Here is a 26,123-nt window from a genome sequence, read left to right on the forward strand (position 1 = left end):
CAAAAGCAAATGTTTAAGATTGCACTGCACAAAAATAGACATACCAGATCGTGAATGTGTTTGTCTCAGGAGTTACAGAATAATATAGCAAGCGGCGTTCCTCAGCGCTGGGCGTTGGAGGTCAGGCGTGTGCCAGGTAGATCCCAGGCAACAGCTGGCAGGTGGAGTCCCAGGCTCACAGTGGGCAGATGGCTGGTGGAGTATGATTAGGGAGGGGGAGCTGATTGTGTTTGCCTGAGATTGATCAATTCGATCCTTTGTCTCTCTGCTTAAGACAATAGAGAGACGGGTTAATAAAAGACGACGGTGTGTTGGGACGCTGAGGGAAGTGGGCAGTCCAGACTCAATCAATTGAGTAAACAAAGGATATAAAGCTTAGGATGAGATGTGCTGAGAAGGAAGAACATCATTGAGCATTAGCAGGTTGATACTGAAGAGGAAGAACTTATTATCTGACTTTGGGTTGTGTGTATAGCCGTCTGTCGAGATACAGATAGCCATGAATTTGTTTCTTTTAAAAGAAATTCAAACTTGACAAAAGTAATGTGTAATGCTTAGAGTTTGAGACTGATGCAGCAAACTCACTTTTTTTTAACATTGATTGAATCCTGACATCCTGATTGCAGTGTTTTTAATCACAACTTAGTTTGCTAGTCATTTACTTTTAATGTGGCTCATTGAAAAAATGCTTGATGGGAATGCTAGGATAAGATAAAAATAGTAGTATTTTGCAACAAGGATTTATATGTTTACATTAGTTACCACAATGCCTAGCATGAACAAACAACTTATTAATGTAGGTTATTGCTAATTCAAATTTGTTTTACTCATTCTCTTGCTATTCTGTAGGCTAAAAAAATCATAGGACAAAAATGCACATTTCTGATTCAGTTTTATTATTTAATAATATTAAATAAATAGTATTTTATAAATATTAATGAAGAATTAATAAATGCTGTAAAATAATATCATTCATTGTTAGCGCACAATACTTACAATAATACCATAATTGATATGTAATTTATTGAATTGTATTACTATTATTATTTATTTATTTATTTTATTATGCTTTTTTATTTTATTTATTTGTTAATTAAGTAATAAAATTACTACAGATTTTCATTTTAGGAGAAAATACAGCTGCAGTGTTTATTGTATGGTAATAGTCAACCCTATTCTAGTGTAAAATCCTTAAAGGGATAGGTCATTTAAAATGAAAATTTGTCATCATTTACTCACTTTGTTCACTATGTTGTTCCAAACCTGTACAACTGAACGTTCTTCCACTGAATGAAATATGCTGATAAATGTCTTCTTTTTTTGTCCATACAATGAAAGTCAATAGGGCTCAGTGCCATTTGGGACCTTATTGACTTTCATTGTATGGATAAAAACAATTGAAACGTTCTTCACATGTTCTTCTTTTGTGTTCCACAGAAGAAATAATGTCATGTAGGTTTAAAAGTAAATGACCACAGAATGTTCATTTTTGGGGCAAACTGTTCCTTTAAGACTCATTAACAAAGGCAAATGTTTTGCATTTGTTTGTGGGCAACTTACATAGATTTTACCCTAGCACCAGCTCAGATTTGGTGGAAAAGAGGTAAAGGAGAGGAAGTCAAATAAAGGAGTGAAGATGGGTGTACAAAAGATGAGACAAGAGGCCTAAAGTCACTCTCTCTTGCTCTCTCTCGGAGCGCCACAGCTCAGGACCCAGGAGATGAACAGAACAGGCTGATGCTATCAGACTCTGCTTTACAACATTACCTTCAGCTCAGATAAATGACCGGAGAGAGAGAGAACCAGAGACTGACAGAGAAAACACAATGATGGAAAGGAACAGAGGGGGGAAAGGGAAGAAAAATCTCGGCCAGAATCTCCTCTACGCCGTCTACAGCAAAATGAGGACTATCGGGAGAGTTTGATAGGATCCAATTAAAAGCCGTCGTAGATAAAAATGATGATGAATTGCAGCCGTGCAGCAGAGAGAAGGTTTGCTTCAGACTCAACACACCAGTTCCTCCCCAAAAGGAGGGGAAATGAGCTGAGGTGCAAGAGGAGATCATCATTTTTGAGGAAGGAATGGGAGCAGCTTTCGTATGTTGGGGCGAGAGGGAGAGGTGAATAACTGAAGGAGTCTCAGTTGCTTCCCACAGTGGGGTTAAGAGCGTTTCAGACGCTCCTGTGGAGCCGAGCTCCTGCTAGGAAGAAGATTCACCATGAGCTCCAAACTTAATTCAAGAGCTTCAGCCACTTGACAAAAACACTCTCATTGCGAAAACCAACACAGCAGTTGCACCAATAAAACAACTCTACATAATGAGCTACAAATACATTGTCAGCTTTTTTCCCCTCGTCAAAACTAGTTCAGTTTCAGCAAACTACGAATCACTAGTGTGCAATGTGTTATTTGTAAAAATATGTATTAAACATTATATTTATTGGACATTTAATCCATTTTACAATTGCAGCCAGTGGAATATTTACTCTCTTTTTTTTAATACGGGAATGTAACTTCTTAATTCATTCATATTTTATTTTTTATTTAATTTTTACCTTGATAAAAAATTTAATTTCGTATGTATAATTTAAAAATCATGAAAAAAACATGAAATTTAAAGTGTAATACAACATATGAAAAAGAATATTTGTAATTTAAAAAATATATATATTTATAGAAGATTACATTATTACTATACAGTTCAAATAAAAATAGAAAAACGTAACGTTTGGCTTAAAAAATAATATAGGAATATTTATATTTTTATATTTATTCATATTTATTTTTATTTTTTTTAATATAAAATATATAAAGTGCTTTTTGACCTTAAAAAACAACAAAAACAACAGTATTTCATAAGATGCTTATTGACAGTTAAAAGTGACATTGTTCATTCCCTAGGACCAAAATAATACATTTTGGATGTGTTTGTGTTAAGTTTCTCTGTGTGTGTGTGTGTGTGTGTGCATGTGTGTGTGTGTGTGTGTTAAACCCCCTCCCGATGTGCTGATGTGTTATTTTTACCCAGGCGCACAGGTATGCTATCAAAATGACTAATTATATAAGACTGACCCACACAAAAGGCGGTGTTTTTTTCTTCCCTCCCTCCTCACATTCCAGCAGCTGCTCTGATTTGTTAACATCGGCACTTTCCAGCCCCATGGACCCGGAATCTCCTGCCTCACCCGCACGTATCCGTACGCTCCCTTCTTCCCTCCATCCCCCTGATCAATGAGCTTGCCAGCAGAGGACGGGCGCAGGCTGGGGAGATGCCCAGTGTGTCTCTCTATTTCTGGCCTCCATTCATTTTCCCCTGTGAGGGTAATTATGCATTTTGGGCATGCAGGTGGAGAGAGAAAAAAAGAGGACCTATGCAACTCATATGGTACTCTATTCTCAGACTATTGTACATGTGCAACTGCTTTCATAGGTTTATTATAACTGAATGCATAATGAGTGTTCTGCTTGCTTTTGTCATGTTCAGAAGTTAGTTTCATGCTTGCTTGTTCTCTTTTAAGGTCAGTGTGTAGTTGCAAAACAGCTTTACTTTCAGTCTTGTACAAGCAAAGTTTAGCTTTTTATAGATTCTTTCTTTATTCCAAAGCAGTTTATAAAGATGGCTTTGTCATAGTGGCAAAAGATCTCAAAGATGTTGCAGAAATAGCAACAAAGTACTTGACTAAATGTTCTGTCACATTTGACAAGATGTTTAGTCTTAAAGAAAATTCAGATTTAAAGGGAGAGATCTTTTTTTCCTTTCGTGAAACCATTTTTTAAGAATGTTTTAGAACTGTTGTGACATTTATTTTTATGATTAGCACATTTGTTTCTGCAGTGATCACCGTAATATTATTTTATTTTATTTATTTGTTTGTTTTTTTATTTATTTAAAAATCTGATTTTAGGAATATTATATACTGTGATATTTATTTTCTTTATTAACACATTTCTCTCTGCAATGCTCAATTAATGCTAATAATAAAAAAAAAAGTATTACTATATTTAAGTGTAATTAATTTAAAACCTTTGAGAATAATGGTAATTTGATAACAGTTCAATAAATAAATACATACATACATACATACATAAAATGTCCAGGTTCATTATAGTAATTCGACTTATTTTTGTCAGGTAGAAAAATGTAATGAAAGAATAAATAAAAAGATTATTTTTTATATATATATATATATATAAATTTATAGGTTATAAGCTTAATATTATTTCAGTAAATTTTATTTCTGTCATTGTTTTATATATTATTCATTTATCTGTCTCTTTTAAAGTAAAATGTGTCAGAATATTTTTTTAACCCACTTTATAATTATAATTATTATTATTTATTTTCTACGTCGTAAATGTGGCATGTTGTGGGTGTTGTGATCATAAAGAGATGAATATATAGAGAAAGCCACAGTCTGGCAGACATTGACATTTATCAACACCTGTCATGTCAGCTCAGCACCCGAGGGGCTTTTTTTAAAGACTGCGTGTTCATGTGCGCGAGGTTCTGCGCGTATGGAATAAGTTGCCGGATCATGGTTATTCTTAATTGGGTCATGTGCGTGTTTCTCCTCACCTTGTGTTGGAGGCCTCCATTGGCCTCATGGGAACTCACACTTGCACAAGCAATTAATTACTCTCCTCCATGTCTCCACGATGACCACGGGTTGAATAATGAGCGTTATTATTCATCCAGTCTGATGTAGACGCACAGTTCTCCCTGAGCTCCTCTCATGCTGGCCTCTCTCACGAAACAGAGCCCGCTGTTTTCAACCACCTTTTCGATAAATGCTGCATATGTGACCTTTTGGTAAAGAACAATACGCCTTTTAGTTGTTTCCAGCCATTTTGTGGTCACCAAAAGTCACATGACCTCAGTCACCAGATCTATTAGCATCGAATACAACGATTGTCTGAGGTGAGCGCGTAGTGTAATGTCAAAGGAATGTTAATGATGATATGAATAAATCATATCTATGTTTTTGGAAGGGCCTCAGAGAACAGCCACGGCCGTTGTTAAGACGCGACGTATGTGTGGGTGGACTGCTGGAGCTCTTTAAAGTTTAATGGAGCTGGGACGCTGGTGAGGAGATGTAGGCAGGAGGAGTGTGAGGGTTCACGTCTGCTTAGGGAAGAATGTGTGTTTGTAAGCGTGGAGGTCATCTGCGGTCTGCGTGGAGGATGTGTTTGATCAAATCCAAGCGTTGAGAGAAGCTGTCAGTGCTTGTCAAAAGAAAGGCCTTGTGTCTTGGTGTTCAGCGGTTTAGCCTTGACCTTGCGTCTTTCAAAGAGTCGTCAATTGACTCTTTGGTTTTGTTCAGACAGGAAGCAAATATGTCTTTTAATGGCATATCTTACAATGTTTTCAAGTAATAAATCTTTATTTATTTATTTATTTATAAATCTGATTACAGTGACAATCATAAGGTTTGTTATTTAATTTAAATGTATAATTTTTTTTTTTTTTTTTGCTATGCAGTTCAGTTTTAATCGGAGACTAGATTTCAAAAAAAATCTAGTGGTATATGTGGTATATGCCATAATAATTGATCTATCAGAAAATAATTATATCTATATATATTAGTGGTGGGCCGTTATCGGCATTAACGTGCTGCGTTAACGTGAGACTCTTATCGGGTGATTAAAAAAAATATTGCCGTTAATCTATTCTCAAAGTTGGGTTGGGAGCTGGGTCTATACTATGCGAGCTATGATGACTTTCACCTTGATATTTTAGCGCGGATGTATACCTAGCCGAATCGGTTTTATTTTTTTTAAAGAAGCTTCCCAATGGAAACCTCGACAAGACGCACCCCTGTTTCACACATACTCTGTCTGCAGTGCATATGCAGTCCGTGTGCGTTACGTATGTGGTGCAGAAGCAGCACAGACTCATACTCATTGTGCATAGGACGCGTTTGAAGTTCGCTACTAGGTACGTGAACGATCGCTGCACTGCTGCAGACGCAACGCTCCTTGAACACACTGACGGACCACAACTGCTTGAACGCTGGAATCCGTTAACATGGGTGTGTGAAAAAAATACGCAACGCATACGCACGGCATACGGATTGTGTGTGAAACAGGCGTAAGGTTGTTTGCACCTTGTGCAATGTGGAATTAGTTTACCGCTTTTTTCAAGCACTTTGTGATGCATTTTGGAAACAGGAGATGAGCCCCTGGTCTAATGCACCACCTGGCTTGAGAAACCCCTTCTCAAAGACTTAACGTTACTTTTACTCATTATTTTATTTGGGTAGCACACATATTCTGAATGCCTTCGGCAGAATTCAAATGAGCCATTTTAATCTAGATTAATCTTTGAGCATTGGTGAGCTTGCTTTTTATATGTTTACTGTTTTTAAACAGAAAAAAAAATATTTTCGAGCACAAATGTTTAAACGTCAGTTCAGATGTGGCGTTCATCTATTAAATGGTGAACGAGCGATATTTCAGACCCGTGTAAGTGCTGTAATCCTTCTGATGTTTATGTCGTCTGATGCACTTCGAGAGTTCGTCATGTTGAGATGTTATGATGGACATGAGCAAAGGCAATTTTCAGTTTTCCGTCCTCGCTTTCCATTGTGACAGCTACTCAGTTAAAGTAGAAGTAAGTCTCTCGCCATCGCGCTGACACTTAAATCAGTGCTAGGCAACCGATGTGGATGTACCGGATATTGACTGCACTGTCAGAACAAACGGACCTGATTTCATCTCTTGTAACATGACAGACAGGTAAAGTCATAAAGATCAGATCTGAGAAAAAAATCTGATTTATGTGCCATGTGAACAAAACCAGTCCCATGCTCATTTCTCCACCTATTTTGTTGCGCTTAACCAATGTTTCCAAAATATTATTATTGATGGATATTTCAAAATACTATTCGTAGTTTCGAAAGATAAAACATAATATGGTGCTGTGCTTTTTCTGTCTTTGGAAGCAATCTTACATTAAAATATGCTTATTTGGAAGTGAATTATTATTATTATTATTTTTTTTTTAATGATTAAGAAATATTTTTGTTAAAGCTGTAATAAAATATAAATATTAGATATTTGCATTGTCAAATAATTGCAGTTGAAGTACTGAAACTAAATAAAATAAATCTAATTAAAAGTATTAAAATAATTAATTAAAATTACTAAAGCACTCAACGAAATTACTAAAACTAATCAAATATAATTGAAATAAATACTGTAATAGTTTATAAATAACCTCAGTTTCACTGGTCACTATTATGTGTGTGTGTGTGTGCGCACGTGTGTGTGTGTGTATGTTAGAGACAGTTGAAGCCAAATGAGATATGTCAGAAAGCAAATTGGAAATGCCAATTTCACTTACGTCCAGGCAATGCGTTTCACGCCTAAACTCCACCGCTTGTTTCATGTGTAAATGAATGGCTTCCGCTCTGTAATTTAGATTTTTGAGCCCACCAACACACCCTTGATCTATTTTGCCCCATCTTCCTCCCCGTTTCCGTCTCGCTTCCTCTTTCCCGTGTGGTCCCGACCCCTCCGCTCATCCAGAAAAGGCCGGGCCCGTCCCGACAAATTGCATTTCTCTCTCGATGCTGGTTCTGAGTCAGTAGCTCTACTTGATGCGACGGGTTCTGATACTAGAAGCTCGTCTGTAATTGTGCCGAATGTCTGCTGCTGTTTATCAGGAGTGTGTGTGAATGAGAGGGGCCATAGAGAGGGGGCTGCTGTCAGGGTGGAGTGTTTTCACCTCCCCCCATATTGATCTGACAGTTTCACAATTGCGTGATGAGAATCCTGACTTGTCTCTCCTTCGCCGTCCGTCTCACTCTGTTGCTCTCTCTCCGTTCTATCCATCTCACTCTCTTTTTCTCTCTCAAGGATACACACTTAAATGGCAAGATTTACATGGAGCGAGATAAGCCAGCATGTTTCATTCATTCGCTGCCATTTCAGCCGGGCTGAGCTCGAGCTGTGCACCAGAACATGGTTTGTGTGCGTTTTCCGGAGCACTCTTTATCCCGCCGGCCCCCAGTTGCATGTCAAGATCAGTGCAGTAAATCACTGGTGCGCTGCACAACAATATGGTTGCACTGAATTGGCAGGATGCAAATTGTTTTTTGGTTTTGTTATAGGTCATTTCAGTGGATGGACAGATACTGTTGAATTCAAACTCTCATGTCTTACATGAGTAAGATTCAAACTCCAATCTCCTATATCGACACCAAAGCTGAATGTATCCAGTAATTGTTTTATGTTGAATATTTGGGGCTTTTTATTATAGGGAGAACCAGGGGTGGCTTCCAATATACTGTTCCAATATACCAATATACTACATGCTTTGTTTCTCTGCTGTTTGCTTTTACCTAAGACCTGAATTAAGCTGAATGTGTCCAGCATTTTTGCCATTTTTGTCTCAAGAAGAGAAAGAATAATGATATACCTAGAATACCTAGAAATTTGATATAGAAATCTTGTCCTGGAGGGCCAATGTGCTGAAGAGTTTAGCTCCAACCCTGATCAAACTCACCTACCTGTGATTTTCCTATGATCCTGAAGACGTTGATTAGCATGCTCAGGTGTGTTTGATTAGGGTTAGAGTTAAACTCCGGTGTGTCACCGTTTTGTCTTTTGAGCAGATTTTACGTAAATGTAAAGAAAGCACAGGAAAAGATGGCGAGAAGTGTAGTTAATGGTAAAGTTTGAATCTGAAAGTTTAGGTATGTTTTAGGTATTTTTGTCTTTTTAGTAGACAGAATGCATGATATTATGGCTAAAAATAAAAACAGTTCTTTTGGAAACAAAACATATTCCCTGATTAATTATTTATTTATCAGTGGGTGGAAACACAATAGAGAGAGGGTTATGGGATTGAGTAATGTCAGGAGCCTAATTCAATCTCTTTTTCCCCACATTTTGGTATTTTGAGCCTTTTTGTCTGTTTGTCTTTTTAGTAAACATTAGAGCAAGCACAGAAAGTAATGATAAGAAGAGGGAGTAATCGGATCTGAAAATGTTGCGAGCTGCAGCGGTTCAGTGTGTCATTTACTAGTTGCATCTTCTGTCTTTTTGTCTTTTATGGTGCATAGACAGACTATAGAGACAGGAAATGGTGGTGATAAGCAGGAGAAATCGGATTGGAAACCGTGACTCATATTAAAATCCATATTTCCCACATGAGCGCTACAGATTAATTTACAATCTTTTTGCAGGTTTTAAAATGTCTATAAAGTATTTGTTGGAAATTGTTTAAGAACTTATATTACCTGTTATAAAACATAACCTTTTGTGGCTTTTTGCTTTATTTTATGACAGGATTTGCTTGACGGGGACACATACTGTATAAAACACTAAGAAAACATCAAGTGTGAAGAACAGAATGGAATCATGTCTATCTTTCTTTCTTTTTGCCCTCTGTCTCCAGTATGACTATGAAGGAAATGACATCAGCGACTTGCCGGTGGATCTCTCGGTTGTGTGGAATGGAGATTTTGTCATTGACAACCCCTACAATATCCAAGGTAAAAGTCACATCCGTTCCTCTATATTTGCTCTTTTTGTTCATCCACACCTCTCTCCAGTTTGTCTGTGAAGACATATTAAGTCCGTTTTATGCCTGGCTGCATGTCAGGCCTTACTGCTCTCAATACAGCTTATCTGGTCCTTTCTGAGCTGTGACTGCAGCTCGCTGCTGCTAAACAATAGAAAACCATGTGAAACCCTCATTCGGAAAGAATGAAAAGGGTGGCAGCAGAGAAAGTGTGGTTTTGGGTTCACATCCCCATCTCGATGGCTATCAACCTGACTCTCCAAATAACTAACGATGACCGCTTTGGTCATTTTGGGTTGCGTCCAGGTCCATTTGTTGCTAATATTTCAAGTGTCAGGCTGGTAAGGAGCTATTTAGAGAGAGTGGTGAGTGAACAGTGACTCTAGAGGACCATCCAATTGATCACCGCACCTGGGCCAAATCAAGATCTCAGCACCTTGACTGATGGTGACACATATCACGCTTCCATTCTTCTTTTTCCCATTTCTTTGCTGTCTGCGAAACATAAAGAATGCTACTTTCAGGTCCAATGTTTGTGTAATATCTTGTCTGGTCGGTTTTGAAGGTACTGTGGCACAGATATATGCTTCACTTTGAGTGGCTGAAAGAAGTAAATTAATTCATGAATGTCCTTTCATTTTATGATAGCATTTCTGTGCTACTTTTCAAAAGTTTGATCAAAAATGACAGCATAGACATTTATAATGTTCCAAAAGACTCTGATTTCTAAAGATGTTCTTTTGAATGTATTTTTTATTTATCAAAGAATCCTGTTTTCACAAAATATTAAGTAGCACATTTGTTTTTAATACTGATGATTTTATATATATATATATATATATATATATATATATATATATATATATATATATATATATATATATATATATATTTATATATTTATTTATTTTTTTCGAGTACAAAATCACCATGTTAGAATGATTTCTGAATGATCATGTGGCACTATAAACTGGAATAATGACTGGTGAAAATTGAGCTTTGCAATCATAGGAATAAGATTTTAATGAAATATAATAGTAATTAAAATAAATTAACTCTATTTTGTTTTTACTCAAATAATATTCTGTTTCTGATCAAATAAATGCAGCTTTGTTGCGCATAAAATACTTCTTCCTTTATTTTATTTATTCATTTAGTAAGTTAGTTAGTAAATATAAAGTAAGCAAGCAAGTAATTCAGTAAGTAAAAATCACCTATGAATGGTATATAATAATAAAAATAAATTAATCTTAATTTTGTTCTTAAAAAATGTAAAGGGCAAGAAAACTAATTGGGATTAAAGATCAATAATAAATATTTTGAATATATATATATTGAAAACTGAATAATTTACACAACTTACAAATTTTCTTGTTTTCAGGATGCTGAAGATATGGCCCAAATCTCCTTCTCTCTCTGTTTCTCTCACTCTCTCTCTCTTTCTCTCACAGCACCATCTTTATAGCACAATAAATTTATCCATCTTCGCCACACTGCAAGAGAAAAACCCCCAGCTTTGCCCTGCTGTAAAGTGGAAATGTTAATGTAATTAAATCATTCATTTGGTTCAGTTTAATTAGCGCAGCGCTACTTTTAAGCTTAGCCGTAGCTAATCAGATTAGCACGAGGCTGAGACGGATGGATACACTGTCTCCTTTGAAGTCCGGCAGCAGTCTAAGACGCCCAGCCAACAGAACATTCACCCAGTCCCCTGAAGCTGCCATCTTTCTCTTTATAATGGGAATTTAACATCTGTAATTCGCTAATTGTTAACTGTAGCTGAGGTGATGCCTTTGTTTCATATATCATCCAACATTTTTTTAGTTTAGCAAATCACATCATTACCGTTAACAGGTATTGGTTGTGTGGATGAACTCATTTGTGACCAAATGAATTCTTAGCAGTTTTAATATATTTACGGTAGAACATTTACAAAATATCTTTATGGTACATGATCTTTACTTATGTAAAATCTATAATTTTAACCTATACAATGTTTTTTTTTTTTTTTGGCTAAATATATACACAAGCCACTTAAGACTGGTTTTGTGGTCCAGGGTCAGATATATATGACATTACCAGCTGATACCATTAGTTTACCTTGGTACTGCTTTTTCTGTGAATTAACCACGCCACTTATAAAGTTTTATATGATTTTATTTGATTTAGGCTTATTGTGAGATGCAGGTGGATCTCTGTAACTCACGCCTAAAACAGTGGCAACAGCAATATAAAAAAGACACGCCGGCATTTAAACCATAATCACATTTATTAAGTCTAATAATGACGATAAACACTTTTTCAGTCAAGTAATATAGTTCATTAGCTCAACTGTAGACAATTTATGGTTGCCAAGCAACTTGGCTCATTAATCTAGAATTCATTTGATGTGCGGTCGCAGGTTTTGTCCTCTGCTTTGCATGCTTATTTATCCCTGTCTTTATCTCTCTTTCTCTCGGCAGCGCACCTGTACAAGTGTTACGCCATGCGGGACAGCTGTGGGATGTGTTTGAAAGCGGATCCTCGGTTCGACTGCGGCTGGTGCGTGCAGGAGAAGAAGTGTTCTCTGAGACAGGAGTGTGCTCCTCCAGAGAGCATCTGGATGCACCCCAGCGCAGGAAACAGTCGCTGCGCGCACCCCAAAATCAACAAGGTAGCACCCGCTCCCATTCTGTCACACCCCATTTAACACATTCAGTATTTACAAGGCTGTCAAATACACTTTTTATTGTGCGAGCATTTAACAGGTGTTGTTTTTGCAGAGCAGTGTTGAAGGTTCTTCAGTGGTGCTATGCGTCTCATGTTCAGCAAAGAAACAGTTTTTGACAGGTTTTCAAGCAGCTTCATGTTTCCTTTTTGTACCTAAAATGTGTACATTATATACAGTATATTTATAATGTATGAGGAAACAGAAGTCCTCGTGGGCACCATTATGGAAAAAAACAACAACTGGGATTTTAAAGAAATACAATGAAATTAAGCTCAGTCAACTACATTTGTGGCATAATGTTGATTTCCACAAAAAAAAGAAAAGAAAAAAGTTTTGTCCTTCAAAATCAAGGCTACGGAAAGGCACTTACAATTGAAGTGAATGGGACCAAATTTCAGAGCATGTAAAATCAGAAATGCTAAGCATTTATAAAAATGAAAAAATTGTAAGGACTTACACTACTGTTCACAATTCAGTTAGATATTATAATGTTTATTTTTTTATTTGTTCAGAAATATAGTACAGTATTATTGTAGAATATTATTGCAATTTTTAACATCATTACTCCAGTCTTCAGTGTCAAATGATACTTCAGAAATCGCTCTAATATGCTGATTTGCCGCTCAAGAAGCATTTTATATTATTATCAATGTTGAAATGTTTTGTTTCTTAATATTTTAGTGAAAACTGTGATAAATTATTTTCAGGATTCTCTGCTGAATAGAAATTTCAAAAGAACGGCATTTTTTTGAAAATCAAACCTTTTGTAACATTATATGTCTTTATACATGTCTTTACTGTCACTTTTGATCAATTCAATACATGATTTGGTCCAGTTGATTTCTATTGTAAGTTCCACGTTGTAAGCTGTTGTAAGTTTAGTGTCATATGTAGTAAACACCAGTTTGTCACATAGAAAATATAGTAGGTTTATTTTGTGTCTCATCATAAAAGTCCATTCATAGAAGCCATACGTTTACTTCCTGTATGCTAACGATGACGAACTGTTTCTCCATTTCTATAACACAGACACTCTTCATCTAAGAAAAGAAACAATAGACCTCCATTTTAGGTTTTGTACAGCGGCTGTGGCAAACAAATCTCTCGCTGTGCTTTTTATTGCCGTGCAGCGGTGTATTGATGCTAATATACTGCGGTGTGCCAGTGCTGGCAGCTGGCAGTCTGAGAGACAGCGGTGTCTCTCAGTAAGATTAGCCCCTGATACTGGGTAATTGCCAGTGGCACAGTTGCTAATCCGTTAGCTCATGCCTGTCTCTCTGCTTACTTATCGCTCTATAACCAGAGCTGAAAGCTTGAATGAAGGAAGTGGTAAAGACAAAGAAAGGCAATGGTGTACGCTTGTTTTCAGTTCACGTTGAATCAGCGGATCGGTCTGAACCACCGAGCCTTCTGAAGTCATATACGATAGCTTTATGTGAAAAACAAAGTCAATTTTAGTAGTCATCCACAGATTTTCCTCTCCAAAGTTGCTCTCAAATTAGATATTTGTTGTCTGTAGACACATGATATTAAGCACTGTGAATTCTATCTGTCTCATGACCAAACATCATTGAAAACGGTGCCATATTTGATTTAGAGTTACAGTGATGAAAATGAAGTTGTGCAAGATGGAAGTACAATGCATTTAATGTGTTCAAACCAACGAAACTCTGAAAAACGAAGGCTGTACTTCCTTCACAGACACATTTTTGGGCATTTGTGATACATGTTTTAGAGGGAATACAGAAGGGTAGTGGACAAGGTCCAAACTAAACATGTAAACACATGATAGGTAAAAATTGATAGCCTGAATGCACTGTAAGTCGCTTTGGATAAAAGCGTCTGCTAAATGCATAAATTTAATTAAATTTTTAATTTTAAACACTCACCAAATGTGAGAAACATTGTCTTTGTGGAGTTAATAAAAGGGAGTTAGTAGCCAGTTGGCCCAGTATTAGACACTGTAGCAATTAATGGATTAATTCAAATTTTGAGAATGATAATTTTATATTTAGCAATGCAAATCAATCCACCCACTAAGTAGTCAGTAGGAATATTTACCATCATTTGTTTACCTAGCATACTTAGGGTTTTATAAATGTTTTTGTCAAGATATCAGTGTTAGTATTATTTAAATACTATAATAGTTTTTTTTTTTTTGTATTTAATTTGTTGCACTTTTAGTAAGAATATACTTTAATTTTATAGCAATCCTTTTGAATCCTAAAAAAGTTTTGTGCTTTTGACATTTTTATTTTAGTTTTAGTGATCCAGTTAGTAATTTTAGTACATTATCTTCAGTGTCTAAATGTGCCTTGTTTAATTGAAATAACTTCAAGCTGGCGTTTTTCATCACACTTCAGCTTGTTGCAATTTACAATTAACTTTATTGAATAAATTTTAGTTAACAGTACAAATCATTTTTTGAAACAGAGCATGAAGTTTATATATGATATCTTAAACTCAAGTTATATAATGCTATCCCTATATATATATATTCTTGCAGTCTGTCCTTTCCTATCATTCCCTTGCTTCTCCTCTAGTCGTGTGACTTAGTATATTAGCCTGTGGATAAGCTTCTCATTTCATTTGGAACAGAGTATTTAAACTGGGATTTCTCTGTCTCTGTCTCCTCAGAGAGATTCCTGTATATGAGTAGTAATTGAATTTGCTTTATGTCTGTATTATTGTCTGCTGATTTGCTTCTCAGTTGAAGCTGACGTGAAAGTTGTGTTCTTTTATTCTAAGGGCCATAGAAGTTCATAATACCCATTCATCTCAATGGCAGTTACCCTAAGTTTTGCAACATACGGAGTAGAGAAACCCTGAAAATCATGGCAAAAAGACCTTTCTGAACTGCTCCCTAGCTCGTTTTTCCTGAAATGCACCTCTTCGGCATCAATATCACATTAACTTGCTCAGAGTGTAGATTTTCTCAATTTCTAATTACAGCAGAGCAAAACGCACCTAACCGGGGGCAACAGCAAGGTTTTTAATAGCAAACAACCTTTTCTTTATCTTGGATTTTCTCTCTCTGTCACACTCACACACCCTTATCACACCTCTGTCAACAGTAAGCAGCTCTGATAAGCTTTGACACTGAAATATGTAAAATATACATGTTGTTCAGCCTTGTTTTTCATGCAGCGAGATGAAATCGGGCAACAGGAGGTGGTAGGCCTCTGATTGGATGATTCGGTTTGCGTCCTCTTCATGTAGGTAATGAATGAAAATAGTCTTAAGCCTCACGTTCCTTTAGGGAGACAGACTTCTGCTGCCGCCCATCCAAGTCTAGGCCATGATTGGACGCCACCAAGCTACATGTAAAACAACCCCTCTGAAACCAATTACAGGCCACTTTCCCCTCCTTGTTTCGTTATGCTGTATTCTTTATTGGCATCGCTCTTTACAAAAAGCCGATTTTTGACTCGGTGGTCTATACAAGGCTCTAAGATTGGCTTGGGGGAGAGGGATTTGAGAACATATGCTACAAACTAGCAATATTGGATGGGAAAATAAGGAAAAAAGGAAGCAAATTAGGGCCCCGGAAAGCTACATAACTGAAGCGACAAATATGGCAGAACTTTGATGCGTTTTCCATTCTTCAGCAGATTGGTGGAGGCTCTATAAATAGGAGGTTTTCTGGGTGAAATCCCAAGTGAAGCTGTAGTACCCGTAAGCAAAGACACTTAACCTCAATTACATCAGGAAGCATGCAGCCGTAGACGTACGGAAAAGTGGGTGCCAGACAGAGCTGTGTTGCATGTTTGGCTGAACAGCACAAGTAGATGTTTCAACCAGTGGAATCTGACTGCAATTTGTCGCCAACTGTTTTTTATTTTTTATTTTACCCATTCTGTGTTTGCTAAAAGATGAAAGCCATCTTGCTGATGAAGATCAGGGTAAGACTGACAAACAGACAGCAGAAAAATGCAACATCAGGAAAGCGTTAAGCCTCACACACCGTGCAGGTGGCTTGTGGGAGGATGGGATCTGGAATACGGGGTCTTCAGATGTCCCAATCTGCCCCTATTCTTTTCACCCGCCATCTTTTCTGAGTCCTCCCACTCTCCCTCCATTGTCATCCTCCCACCTATTGGCGGAGGGCTGGGGGAATGCGACACACAAACAGTAATAATCTCCCCATTAGAAATCGGCAGGAGGCTTTATGCATTCTGGTGCACTTTAATCTCAGTAATTGCATATATTTTTTGAAGTATATCGTTACCCAGAGCTGATAATGAAGGGAGATTTACTTAACTGTGTATAATTTAACAAGGTCCTTGGGGAGAACGTGTGTATATTACTGTTCTCCCACTTGTGTTGAGAGATATTATTTTTATCTATCATTTTGCTCTAAGGCTGATTTAATTAGAAACGTATAAATTGTTTTTTTTTTCTCTCTTTTTTTTTTTTACATAATAAAAGACATCTAATTTAGGTTAATTTTACTGTAATCCCGAGTGACAGACATCCAAATTCTGTGATTTTTTTTTTTTTTTTTTTTTACTGTATTACAATACATGCTCTATCAAAACAGTTTGGATTTAATTTTGCTTCTCAGGCTGTTGTATTGACATTGCGGTGTGGACTAAGGCGTTATAACAGTACTGACCAGTAGCTTGGGTTACTGGAGTTTTGCAATGAGAGACTTGCATTATGTCGGCTGTACATTGCAACTTATTTTGATCAATATGTGAAGCAACCAGCCTGTGCTGTTTATGGAATTTGGTAAATCCAGTTAATTGTTCTTTCTTAAAAGTGCTTATGGTATCTATACTCCCGGATTTGTTCCAGGCTTAAGGGAATTGCGTGTAGTCAGTCAAGCCAATCTGAGTTGGCCAGCTCTTGCCAGGTATGTACACCATTAAAAACTGAATTGAAAATGCCTCTCACATTCCAACTTTGAATTCAAGAATGTGGAATTAAAATGACTTGGAAAAAAAAAAGCATATACCATTTAACACTTTATGGCAAATGTTTGTTTTACAAACCAGGAAAAAAGGTAAACAAAAAAAAATTAAAAGCCGGATAGTTGCATGGATGGATGGATGGATGGATGATAGTACTAATAATAAATATATACATAGATAAATAAATTATTTTATTTTATTTGGTTTGCTGTTTTATGGTCAGTTAAATCTTCTACTCTATTTTATTTAATTTATGTTCCAAAATTAAAAACAAAATGTAGTTAGCATCTAACCAGAAGTGAATAAGCAGTAAGTACAGGATATACGGTGTTTACAATATGTTACAAATGTACAATAAATGTACAGATAAGGCTATGGGTGTAACATGTAACTTCCCAGAAAACTGTTGAATTTCTTTCAATTTAATTTTCCTGCCATTCCAGATCAAATTCTACTTTGACTTCCTGTATTGTGTGGCCAGTTTAATTTAGATTCCAGTTGAAAGGGAATCATTTTTCCAGTTGTCAGTGTGGCTGAGGCACAAAAAATATGAAAAACAGAATTTCATTGCAAACATCCAAATTTCACACTTGTTGAATATATGGTTTGCTAGGCTACATAATTTTCACCAAATGCATCCCCCAAGGCTCTATTCTAGGCCCCCAAACACTGTGGTAGTAATGCAGCTGATGCCCAGCTCCATGTTTCTGTGGCAACCTTGTGGTCGAGAGATCAGGCGTACAGAGTACTTGTAATTGCCTTATGATGGCTGTTATGGGGCGCCATCCTGCTGTTACCATTGCACATCATTCACCATATTTGTTTTGTCATGCCACACCTGTCCTCGTTACGGAGAATAATCCAGCTAAATAAATCACATTATCCTACTGACTTGCACTATGTGGCTCTGAAGCCTGGATCCAGGAGCCTGGGTAATAAGTTTCAATTAGAGGATGGATGGAGGGGGGTGGTGGAGGAAGGTGTCTTACCAAGCCCAGCATCAGGGGCTTTTGCTCCCATGCGCCAAGGGGTGATTTGTCTCCATTAAAATGCAAGGCATCTGAGTTTGTGTTGTGACTGCGAGACTGTAAGGAGCTACAGGGTTCAATGCCAAGACCTGTCCACTAACCAGAGGTCCATTATATGTTCTATATGTAAAAAAAAAAAATTAAATGCCCAGACTATTTTTTTTTCTCCAGTATTTTTTCTTCATCTCCAGTAAAACTAGAAATGTCTCTGTTTTCTTCATTGTACAGCTGTTTCCTGAGACCGGTCCACGGCAAGGTGGAACCAGACTCACCATCACCGGAGAGAACCTGGGTCTGCAGTTTAGAGACATCATGACAGGTGTCCGGCTGGGAAAAGTGCCCTGTGTTCCTATTGAAGAGGAATATGTTAGTGCAGAAAGGTGGGTGGGGTTTTTTGCCAACAATTTGTCTGTCCTGTTTAATACTGTGACTCTGTTTGAAACAATAGCAATTGTATAAATCACATGAAAAAGTGACTTGACTTGATTACCGCCATATTTGGGACCCTGGGCCACAAAACCAGTCTTAAGTGTTTTTCGAAATTGATATTTATACATCACCTGAAAGCTGAATAAATAAGCTTTCCATTGATGTAATGTTGGTAAAGGATATGACAATATTTGGTAGAGATACAACTATTTGAAAATCTGGAATCTGAGGTTGTAATAAAATCTAAATACTGAGAAAATCGCCTTTGAAGAATGAATTCTTACCAATGCATATTACTAATCAAAAACTAGGTTTTGATATATTTACAGTAGGAATTTTCTCAAAATATCTTCATGAGACCTGTCTTTACTTAATTTCCTAATGATTTTTGGCATAAAAGAAAAATCGATAATTCTGCCCCATACAATGTTTTTTTTTTTTTTTTTTGGCTATTGCTACAAGTATACCGCAGCGACTAATACTGGTTTTGCGGTCCAGGGTCACATTTCGTTTTTGGCAGAAATGAAAAAAAAAAAGCTTTAAGGAATAGAAATACCGTGTGTTCTGTGTCAATTGTTCAGAAGATCTATAGGTCTATAACACTCCTACTTTTCACTGTATAATTTGTCAAACTCAGTCCATTTTTAATCCATTGTTAGTTCGGGTTACTGATGATTATTCCGGCATAAGTGTCTTGTAGTTCCATTTAACATATTTTACCACAACTAAATCAAGAATCCTTGCAGAGCAGAAATCAGTGTAGAAAATGCAGAAAAAAAGTCTGTAGATTCCATCTGTTCCAACTAATAAATCAGACACAGATTAATTATAGTAATAATATTTACTTGTGCTGTATCCTATAAATCCATCCATTTACCTTCGTCCCCTTGAAGCCTTTGGTAACTTAGCAGTGCTGTTAATCACAAACACTAAAGAGGATTCCGGCGTTTTTCCTCTTCTGCAGGATTGTGTGTCTGCTGAATGACGCCACAGGATACCGCGTACAGGAAGCCCAGGTGGAGGTGTGTGTGAGAGATTGCCTGGCTGACTACAGAGCCCTCTCACCCAGGGCTTTCACCTTTGTGGTGAGTGTCTAAGAGTCTGGAGACGCTTAATCCTACAGATACATTCAGATCTGCCTGTCTTTTGGATAATTTAAATGCAAATTGGATTCATATAATTCCAAATTTGTGTATAAATGCACAACCTTTATTTCTAACATTCTATTCATCAGCTTTGCCATTACAGGGATAAATGAGATTTTAAAATGATACATTTAAAATGTAAATAATTTTCACCTTCAGAATGATGTACGATTTGTTGAAATCTGAAAAAAATGCCTTTGCTACATCTATCAAAGTCAGTTCTAAGAAAAATCAAGTTAACATTTTCCATTTAAAACTTCTTTTAAAACTTGACAAATTTTTTGCAACCCAAATCTTTTGAACGGTAGTATGTATATCAGTATAGAATGAGGTTCTACTTGCAAAGAGTTTGTTGCTTTATACATTTGAATAATAATATTTGCAATAAGATGCCAATAACAAACAATGTGCTTCTTCAATATGTAATTTTCTTCCTCAGACGCCGTACTTCACACGTGTTCAGCCCGTTCAGGGACCTCTTTCAGGGGGAACCAGAATCACTATTGAAGGAAACCATCTCAATGCTGGCAGCTCTGTTGAGGTCTACATCGGGCGCCACTCTTGTCACTTTAAAAAGTAAGTGCCATTATTTAGCAGTTTCCCAATACTGAAAAGGAAACTCTGAATTGTGAGATATTAAACTTACAGTTGTGAGCAAAAAGTGGGTTTGGAAAAATATATCACAATTTTGAGATATAAAATCAGAATTTTGAGAAGAAAACTAAAAATAGCTGATTGAAACGGGAAATTCTGAGAAAACAAGTCAAAATTGTAATATGTACACTCACAATTATGTGTTTATAATGGGAAATTCCCTTGAAAAAAGGCAAAAACTGCAAGATGTAAACTCACAGTTGCAAGTTTATATATGAAAATTTTAAGGAGAAGTTGCAATTTATATCTAAAAATCTGGAAATATCTAAGAAATATCTATCTCAAATACAAATATCTGATTTGTGAGGCAAGTCACAATTATCTTTTTTATTATTATTCCCTAGCAGGAAAAAGCTTCCATAGTTTAACAATAAGGCAAAAGCCCCGAACAATAAAAAAAAAGTATACAGTTGTCTGTTGGCTGCCCTTCTGTCTGTCTTGTTATCGTTTTACCCCTCCATCTGTCTGGCTTTCTTTCTAACTTTGTGATTTTGAGAGAGGGAAAGAATGAGGATTACCTTGGTTCTCGCTGACTGAGACGTTAGCCACACCTGGTCTCAGAGCCAGGGTTCACTTCAGAGAGAAAGTCCACTTCCTGTTAACCCATTGTGTAAGATAGTTAAAGGGATAGTTCACTCAAAAATGAATGCTCTCTCATCATTTACTCATAAAATGGAACATAACAAGAGACATTTTGATTAATGTTCACAATGCTCACTTCAGTTAAATAAAAAAGGATGGAGGTTGAAGTAGATTCATACCCCCAAAAAACCACAGTTAAAGGAATTGTACACCCCAAAATTAAAAATTGGTCATCATTTACTCACCCACGTCTATATGACTCTCTTTCTTCTACAGAAAAGGAAAAATTGTGAAGAACGTTCACACTGCTTGCTTCAACACAAAGTCAATGGAGAATAGGAGTGTTCTTGCCCCAGAAATCAATCAAACAATTAAAGTTCTCTCTTTATTTACTAACCCTCATGACTTTCTAAACCTGTTTGACTTCCTTGTGTGACTTTCAATCTTCTGCTCTGAAAGATTTTTTGCCTAGACTGTTCAACACTCTGACTTTTTGGGACTTTAGCTTATTCACAGTATCCCCCAGAGTTAGATAAGTCCATACATACCTTTTTCATTTCTGTGCGTTCTGTAAGTGTTATTTGAGGCACCTCACCGCTAGCCTAGCTTAGCACAAAGACTGGATGTAAATGGATACTGTTAGCATAGTAATCCCAATAAGTGACAAAATAATGCAAACATTTTCCTATTTACATGTTGCAATCTGTATAGTCACAGCTTGTTCAAATAACAAGGCTATATGAGACAGAGCCCATTTTTAATCATATAAATACTGGGATCTATATTCTCACTAGGTGTAGGAGCACAGCTAACGTTACTTGGGCGGAGTGGCTACTTGGGCGGAGTGATTAGCGCAGTCATTGAAAGTCATTGAAAGTTTTTATTCCCTATTGCACTTTCATTGCATGAAAAAGAGCAGCTTGGACATTTTGTAAAACATCTGCTTTTATGTTTTGCGGGAAGAGATAGTCAAACGGGTTTCAAAAGACACGAGATCTTCATTTTCAACTCAAAAATCCCTTTCATATGCTCTGCTTTTTTCATGTGTGTTTTGTGCCTTCCATTCATAATATCCAGTGTATTCATATTCAAATTTATTCTACATGTCTGTAATCCAAATTACATATTTTAAAATGCAAAATCTCTGAAAAATATCCCAAAGCAATGATTGCTATTTGCACTTCATTCCATTGAATGTCTGTATATTTTACCTTTGAGGAAATGTCTGGCTTATCCACTCCACAACTCGCTCTCTTTGCACTCGTCCATCTTTTTATATTTTATTTTTTATTTGTGACAACCACCTTGTCAAAATATGTGCAGTCTTCAGAGGATTTCTGGGCTGTGCATCTTGAAAAGTGTTCCCATGGCAACCTGCTAAGGGGATGTGCATGGAGATTGCAGGCACGTCTCCAGTACAGGAGGAGAGAGTAAAGCAGACAGACAGACAAAAGCAGAGCCCGATTCTTTGAAACCCATATGGTTGTTAACACAAATGATGGAGCTTCATCAAACATGCTTAACTCTGAGTACAGAATCTGTGTCATGATGAAATATGAATGTGATGACATGCTTACACGGCACATGCTCTGATTGTGATGAGAATTACAGTAAACATTTCAGCTGCTCTTTCTCTAACACACCTTCCTCCATGACTGTAGGCGGAGCTCTAAAGAGATCGTCTGCGTGACCCCAGCCGGCGTGAATGCGGTAAGCACTCCAGTTATGGTGGACATTGACTCTGCCGAGCTGAGGAACCCTGAGGTGAAGTTTAACTACACAGAGGACCCCACCATCCTGAAGATAGACCCAGACTGGAGCATTGCCAGGTAGGCGACACAACTGTTACATGGCCCATTGATTCAAACATTGTGACTTCAGAACAGAACGGAAGCCTGACTACAATGTTGTTTTGTTAGAATCATGGCCTAGAGCAGTGGTTCCCAATCCTGGTCCAGGAGAACCCCCAACGCTGCACATTTTAGATGTCTCCCTATCCAAACACACCTGATTCAACTCATCAACTCTTTAATGAAGACTCCTAGAACTCAAATGTGTGTGGCAGATAAGAGAGACACCAAAAACGTGCAGTGTTGGGGGTTCTCCAGGACCAGGAAGGGGAACCACTGGCCTAAAGGTTTTTTTTTTTTATGTGCCCTAATACATTGAGCAGTGGGCAATCAAGGAGGAAACACAAGTTTGAATCTGTTTCCTGATCTTCTCCCCTTTATTCCTTCATTGTCCTCCATTGCCCTTTTGTTTATTTTATACTTTATGTTTTTATGAAGATGGAGAAGAATGTTTCGGTAACTTTGTAGCACACATAAATTTTCTTGTAACTGTATTGTAGTTTTAAGGCCTGTATAAATCAAAGATGGTAACTGTAACAGTAATAAAAACAATAAAGTTTTAATAATCATTCAAATCCTACGAGAATAGGGATGGTCACACCACAACTATAACAATAATGACATAGAGGAACGATATCTTTATGATCACTTTCAAAATGATTTGTGGCTAAATGTGCTGGGGGTTTCACATGACTAACCTTAGCCGATTGTGGCCCAAAAAATTGCTCACAGAAAAATATAATTTGTACACTGGATCTAGATATGTCGATATATTTTGACGTTTCAAAAAATATATATACTACATCTTAAAAAATGTGGTTTTAAAAATGTGTCTCTGAAATGTAGTGTTAAGGTGCTCATGTGGCAGTCATGGGTTCAAATATGGCCTACTTTGCCTCCCCAGTTCACCTGTCATATTTTTGTAATCTTTCTATTTTTTTCTCTTATTAATAAAAATGAGAAAAAGAAATGTGGCAATTCCTTCTACCTCGCTAAAGGAAGTTGGAACAACAAAGAAGTAATAAAAATCAATACAAAGCCATTTGTGTTACACTTTCTCTTGACACATGAGCAGAACTCATTAAGAGGTTGAAAAATGAGATTCTATTAGGCGTCGCTCTACAGTCGCTCCCTTCACGCCATCAGACGTCTGCACCTGCGAGCAGAGCTGCTGTCAGGTGATGTTTTTGCAGCTTTCCAGGGAGGAGCAGCGATTTGCACTAAAGCATGTCTGGTTTGTCGGTGTCGGGGGTGAAATAAAAACAAGTCTATAGAAACACCATCAGCAGTGTCAGATGGGGCAGGCAGGATAGAGCACTTATCACCTGCAACTTCACTGCTCCTGCGGGTTATAGAGCGAGCTCTTTAAAAGCCTGTAGATGAAAAGAAGCTCTCAACACTCCCTCTCTTTCTAGCTCCTTCTCTCTTTCTATCACTCACTTTCTTATTTACCTTTGTGTGGTGTCAGCGGTACGCTCTCGGAGAGCAAAAAGGTGAAAAATGTAAAGCTATGTAGCAAAGCTATTGACTTTATGCACTTAGCAGAAATCTAGGTATAACAATTGTTAGTTTTTTTTGCATTTGTAGCAGTATTTGAATGACTTCTGACATTTCGTCCAGGTTATGTTCCTTCTTTCATGTAACAGAACGTTTTATGATGCAAATGCTCAGACATACAAACATACAAAACTGCAAAATTCAGCTGTAAGTTTGATTGCAACATATATTGCTGTTAATAGTATTCACTGTCTATTTGATTACGACATTAACTAACTGCTTGATTTTTACCGTACATTTCTACCATGCGGACATCAACTTGAGATAAGTTATTACTAAATATAATGTAGAAACTTAAATTTTCTGTAAAGCTACTTGGTAACAATTGGCATTGTGAAAAGTGATATACAAATCAACTTTAATTTAATTGGTTTACATTAAGGCTTAATAGCACCCAAAAAAAATCCAGATTGTCTTAAAGGGGGGGTGAAATGCTCGTTTTCACTCAATATCCTGTTAATATTGAGTACCTATAGAGTAGTACTGCATCCTTCATAACTCCAAAAAGTCTTTAGTTTTATTATATTCATAAGAGAAAGATAGTCTGTATCGATTTTTCCCGGAAAAACACGACCGGCTGGAGGCGTGACGTGTGGGCGGAGCTAAAGAATCACGAGCGCCAGAAGGCTTTTGCGTTGAGAGCGTTTGGAAGTTGTGACATTACCGTGAGGAAAAAAAAACATCATCCAAAACAAACCATGGCTAACAGTCAGATTCAGCCGTTTATTTATGATCCAGAATCAGATCCCGAGGCTGAAACTGAACGAGAGCAGCAGCAGCAACGACTCGCTCCGAGCGGGGTTTGAACCCGGGTCTCCGGCATGGGAGGGGACGCACTAACAAGGAGGCAGAGATATTTTAAGCAGTTTTACTCACCGCCTGCGGTTCCAACATACGATCGTGACCCTTTTTCGTTGGGACTGCATTATCCTTAAGAAATAAACGATACGCAAATCCGTCGTCAAACTGGGCCTTGTTTGTAAAACAAGCATCTTCGAAATGCAGGGAACAAACAAAAACACTTGCACAACTCCGTTGATGCTCTGTAAAAATAAACTCCATCCACTGGTCCCTTAATGCTGTTTTTTTTTTTTTGCTAATCTGTGCAGGGTTGTTTTGCCCTGGCAACCAAAAACACACTTCTTTTGTGACTTTTCGCGACGCTCTCGCTCTGTTTTGCCCTGGCAACCAAAAACACACTTCTTTTGTGACTTTTCGCGACGCTCTCGCTCTGATCAGTAAATGTATGTCTGTGCTCTGCTATACGGGAGCGCGCGCTCTTCCGGGAGAAGTGCCCTCAGGACCCATATAAGGAAATTCCGCTCCATCTCACGTCACACAGAGCCATACTCGAAAAAAACTTTCCGAAACTTGTGACAAACCGGAAGGAGTATTTTGGGAACAAAAATACTCCTTCAAACGTACAACTTAATTTTTGAAACTTTGTCCATGTTTAGCATGGGAATCCAACTCTTTAACAGTGTAAAAAACTCAGTATGCATGAAATAGCAATATATTAGTACATGTACATGTTAAGAATTTACATTTATATTCAGACTTAAAACTATAAATTCAGATTTCCTTCTATATATTCACAATTTACATTTATATTACAATTTGTATCTGTAGATTTGTTTTATAACTATATACTCTGATTTACGCTTATATAGCAGGTTTATAACTAAATATCACAATTTGTATCTGTATATTCAGACTTACAACTATATA

The 26,123-nt window shown here is 37.1% G+C and overlaps 1 protein-coding gene across 2 annotated transcripts in view; it reads left to right on the forward strand.

Moving 5' to 3' along the window:
• Window positions 1-26,123, forward strand: part of LOC128011493 (plexin-A1) — a 200,632-nt gene that overhangs the window by 136,239 nt on the left and 38,270 nt on the right. For both annotated transcript variants that reach the window (XM_052593964.1, XM_052593965.1), the window contains exons 11-16: window positions 9,402-9,498; window positions 11,990-12,180; window positions 18,407-18,558; window positions 19,572-19,692; window positions 20,192-20,328; window positions 22,650-22,817. In XM_052593964.1, coding sequence (XP_052449924.1) covers window positions 9,402-9,498; window positions 11,990-12,180; window positions 18,407-18,558; window positions 19,572-19,692; window positions 20,192-20,328; window positions 22,650-22,817 — 866 coding nt within the window. The remainder of the gene's footprint in view (window positions 1-9,401; window positions 9,499-11,989; window positions 12,181-18,406; window positions 18,559-19,571; window positions 19,693-20,191; window positions 20,329-22,649; window positions 22,818-26,123) is intronic.

Source organism: Carassius gibelio, chromosome B23, assembly GCF_023724105.1.
Source record: "Carassius gibelio isolate Cgi1373 ecotype wild population from Czech Republic chromosome B23, carGib1.2-hapl.c, whole genome shotgun sequence".
Classification (NCBI taxonomy): domain Eukaryota; kingdom Metazoa; phylum Chordata; class Actinopteri; order Cypriniformes; family Cyprinidae; genus Carassius; species Carassius gibelio.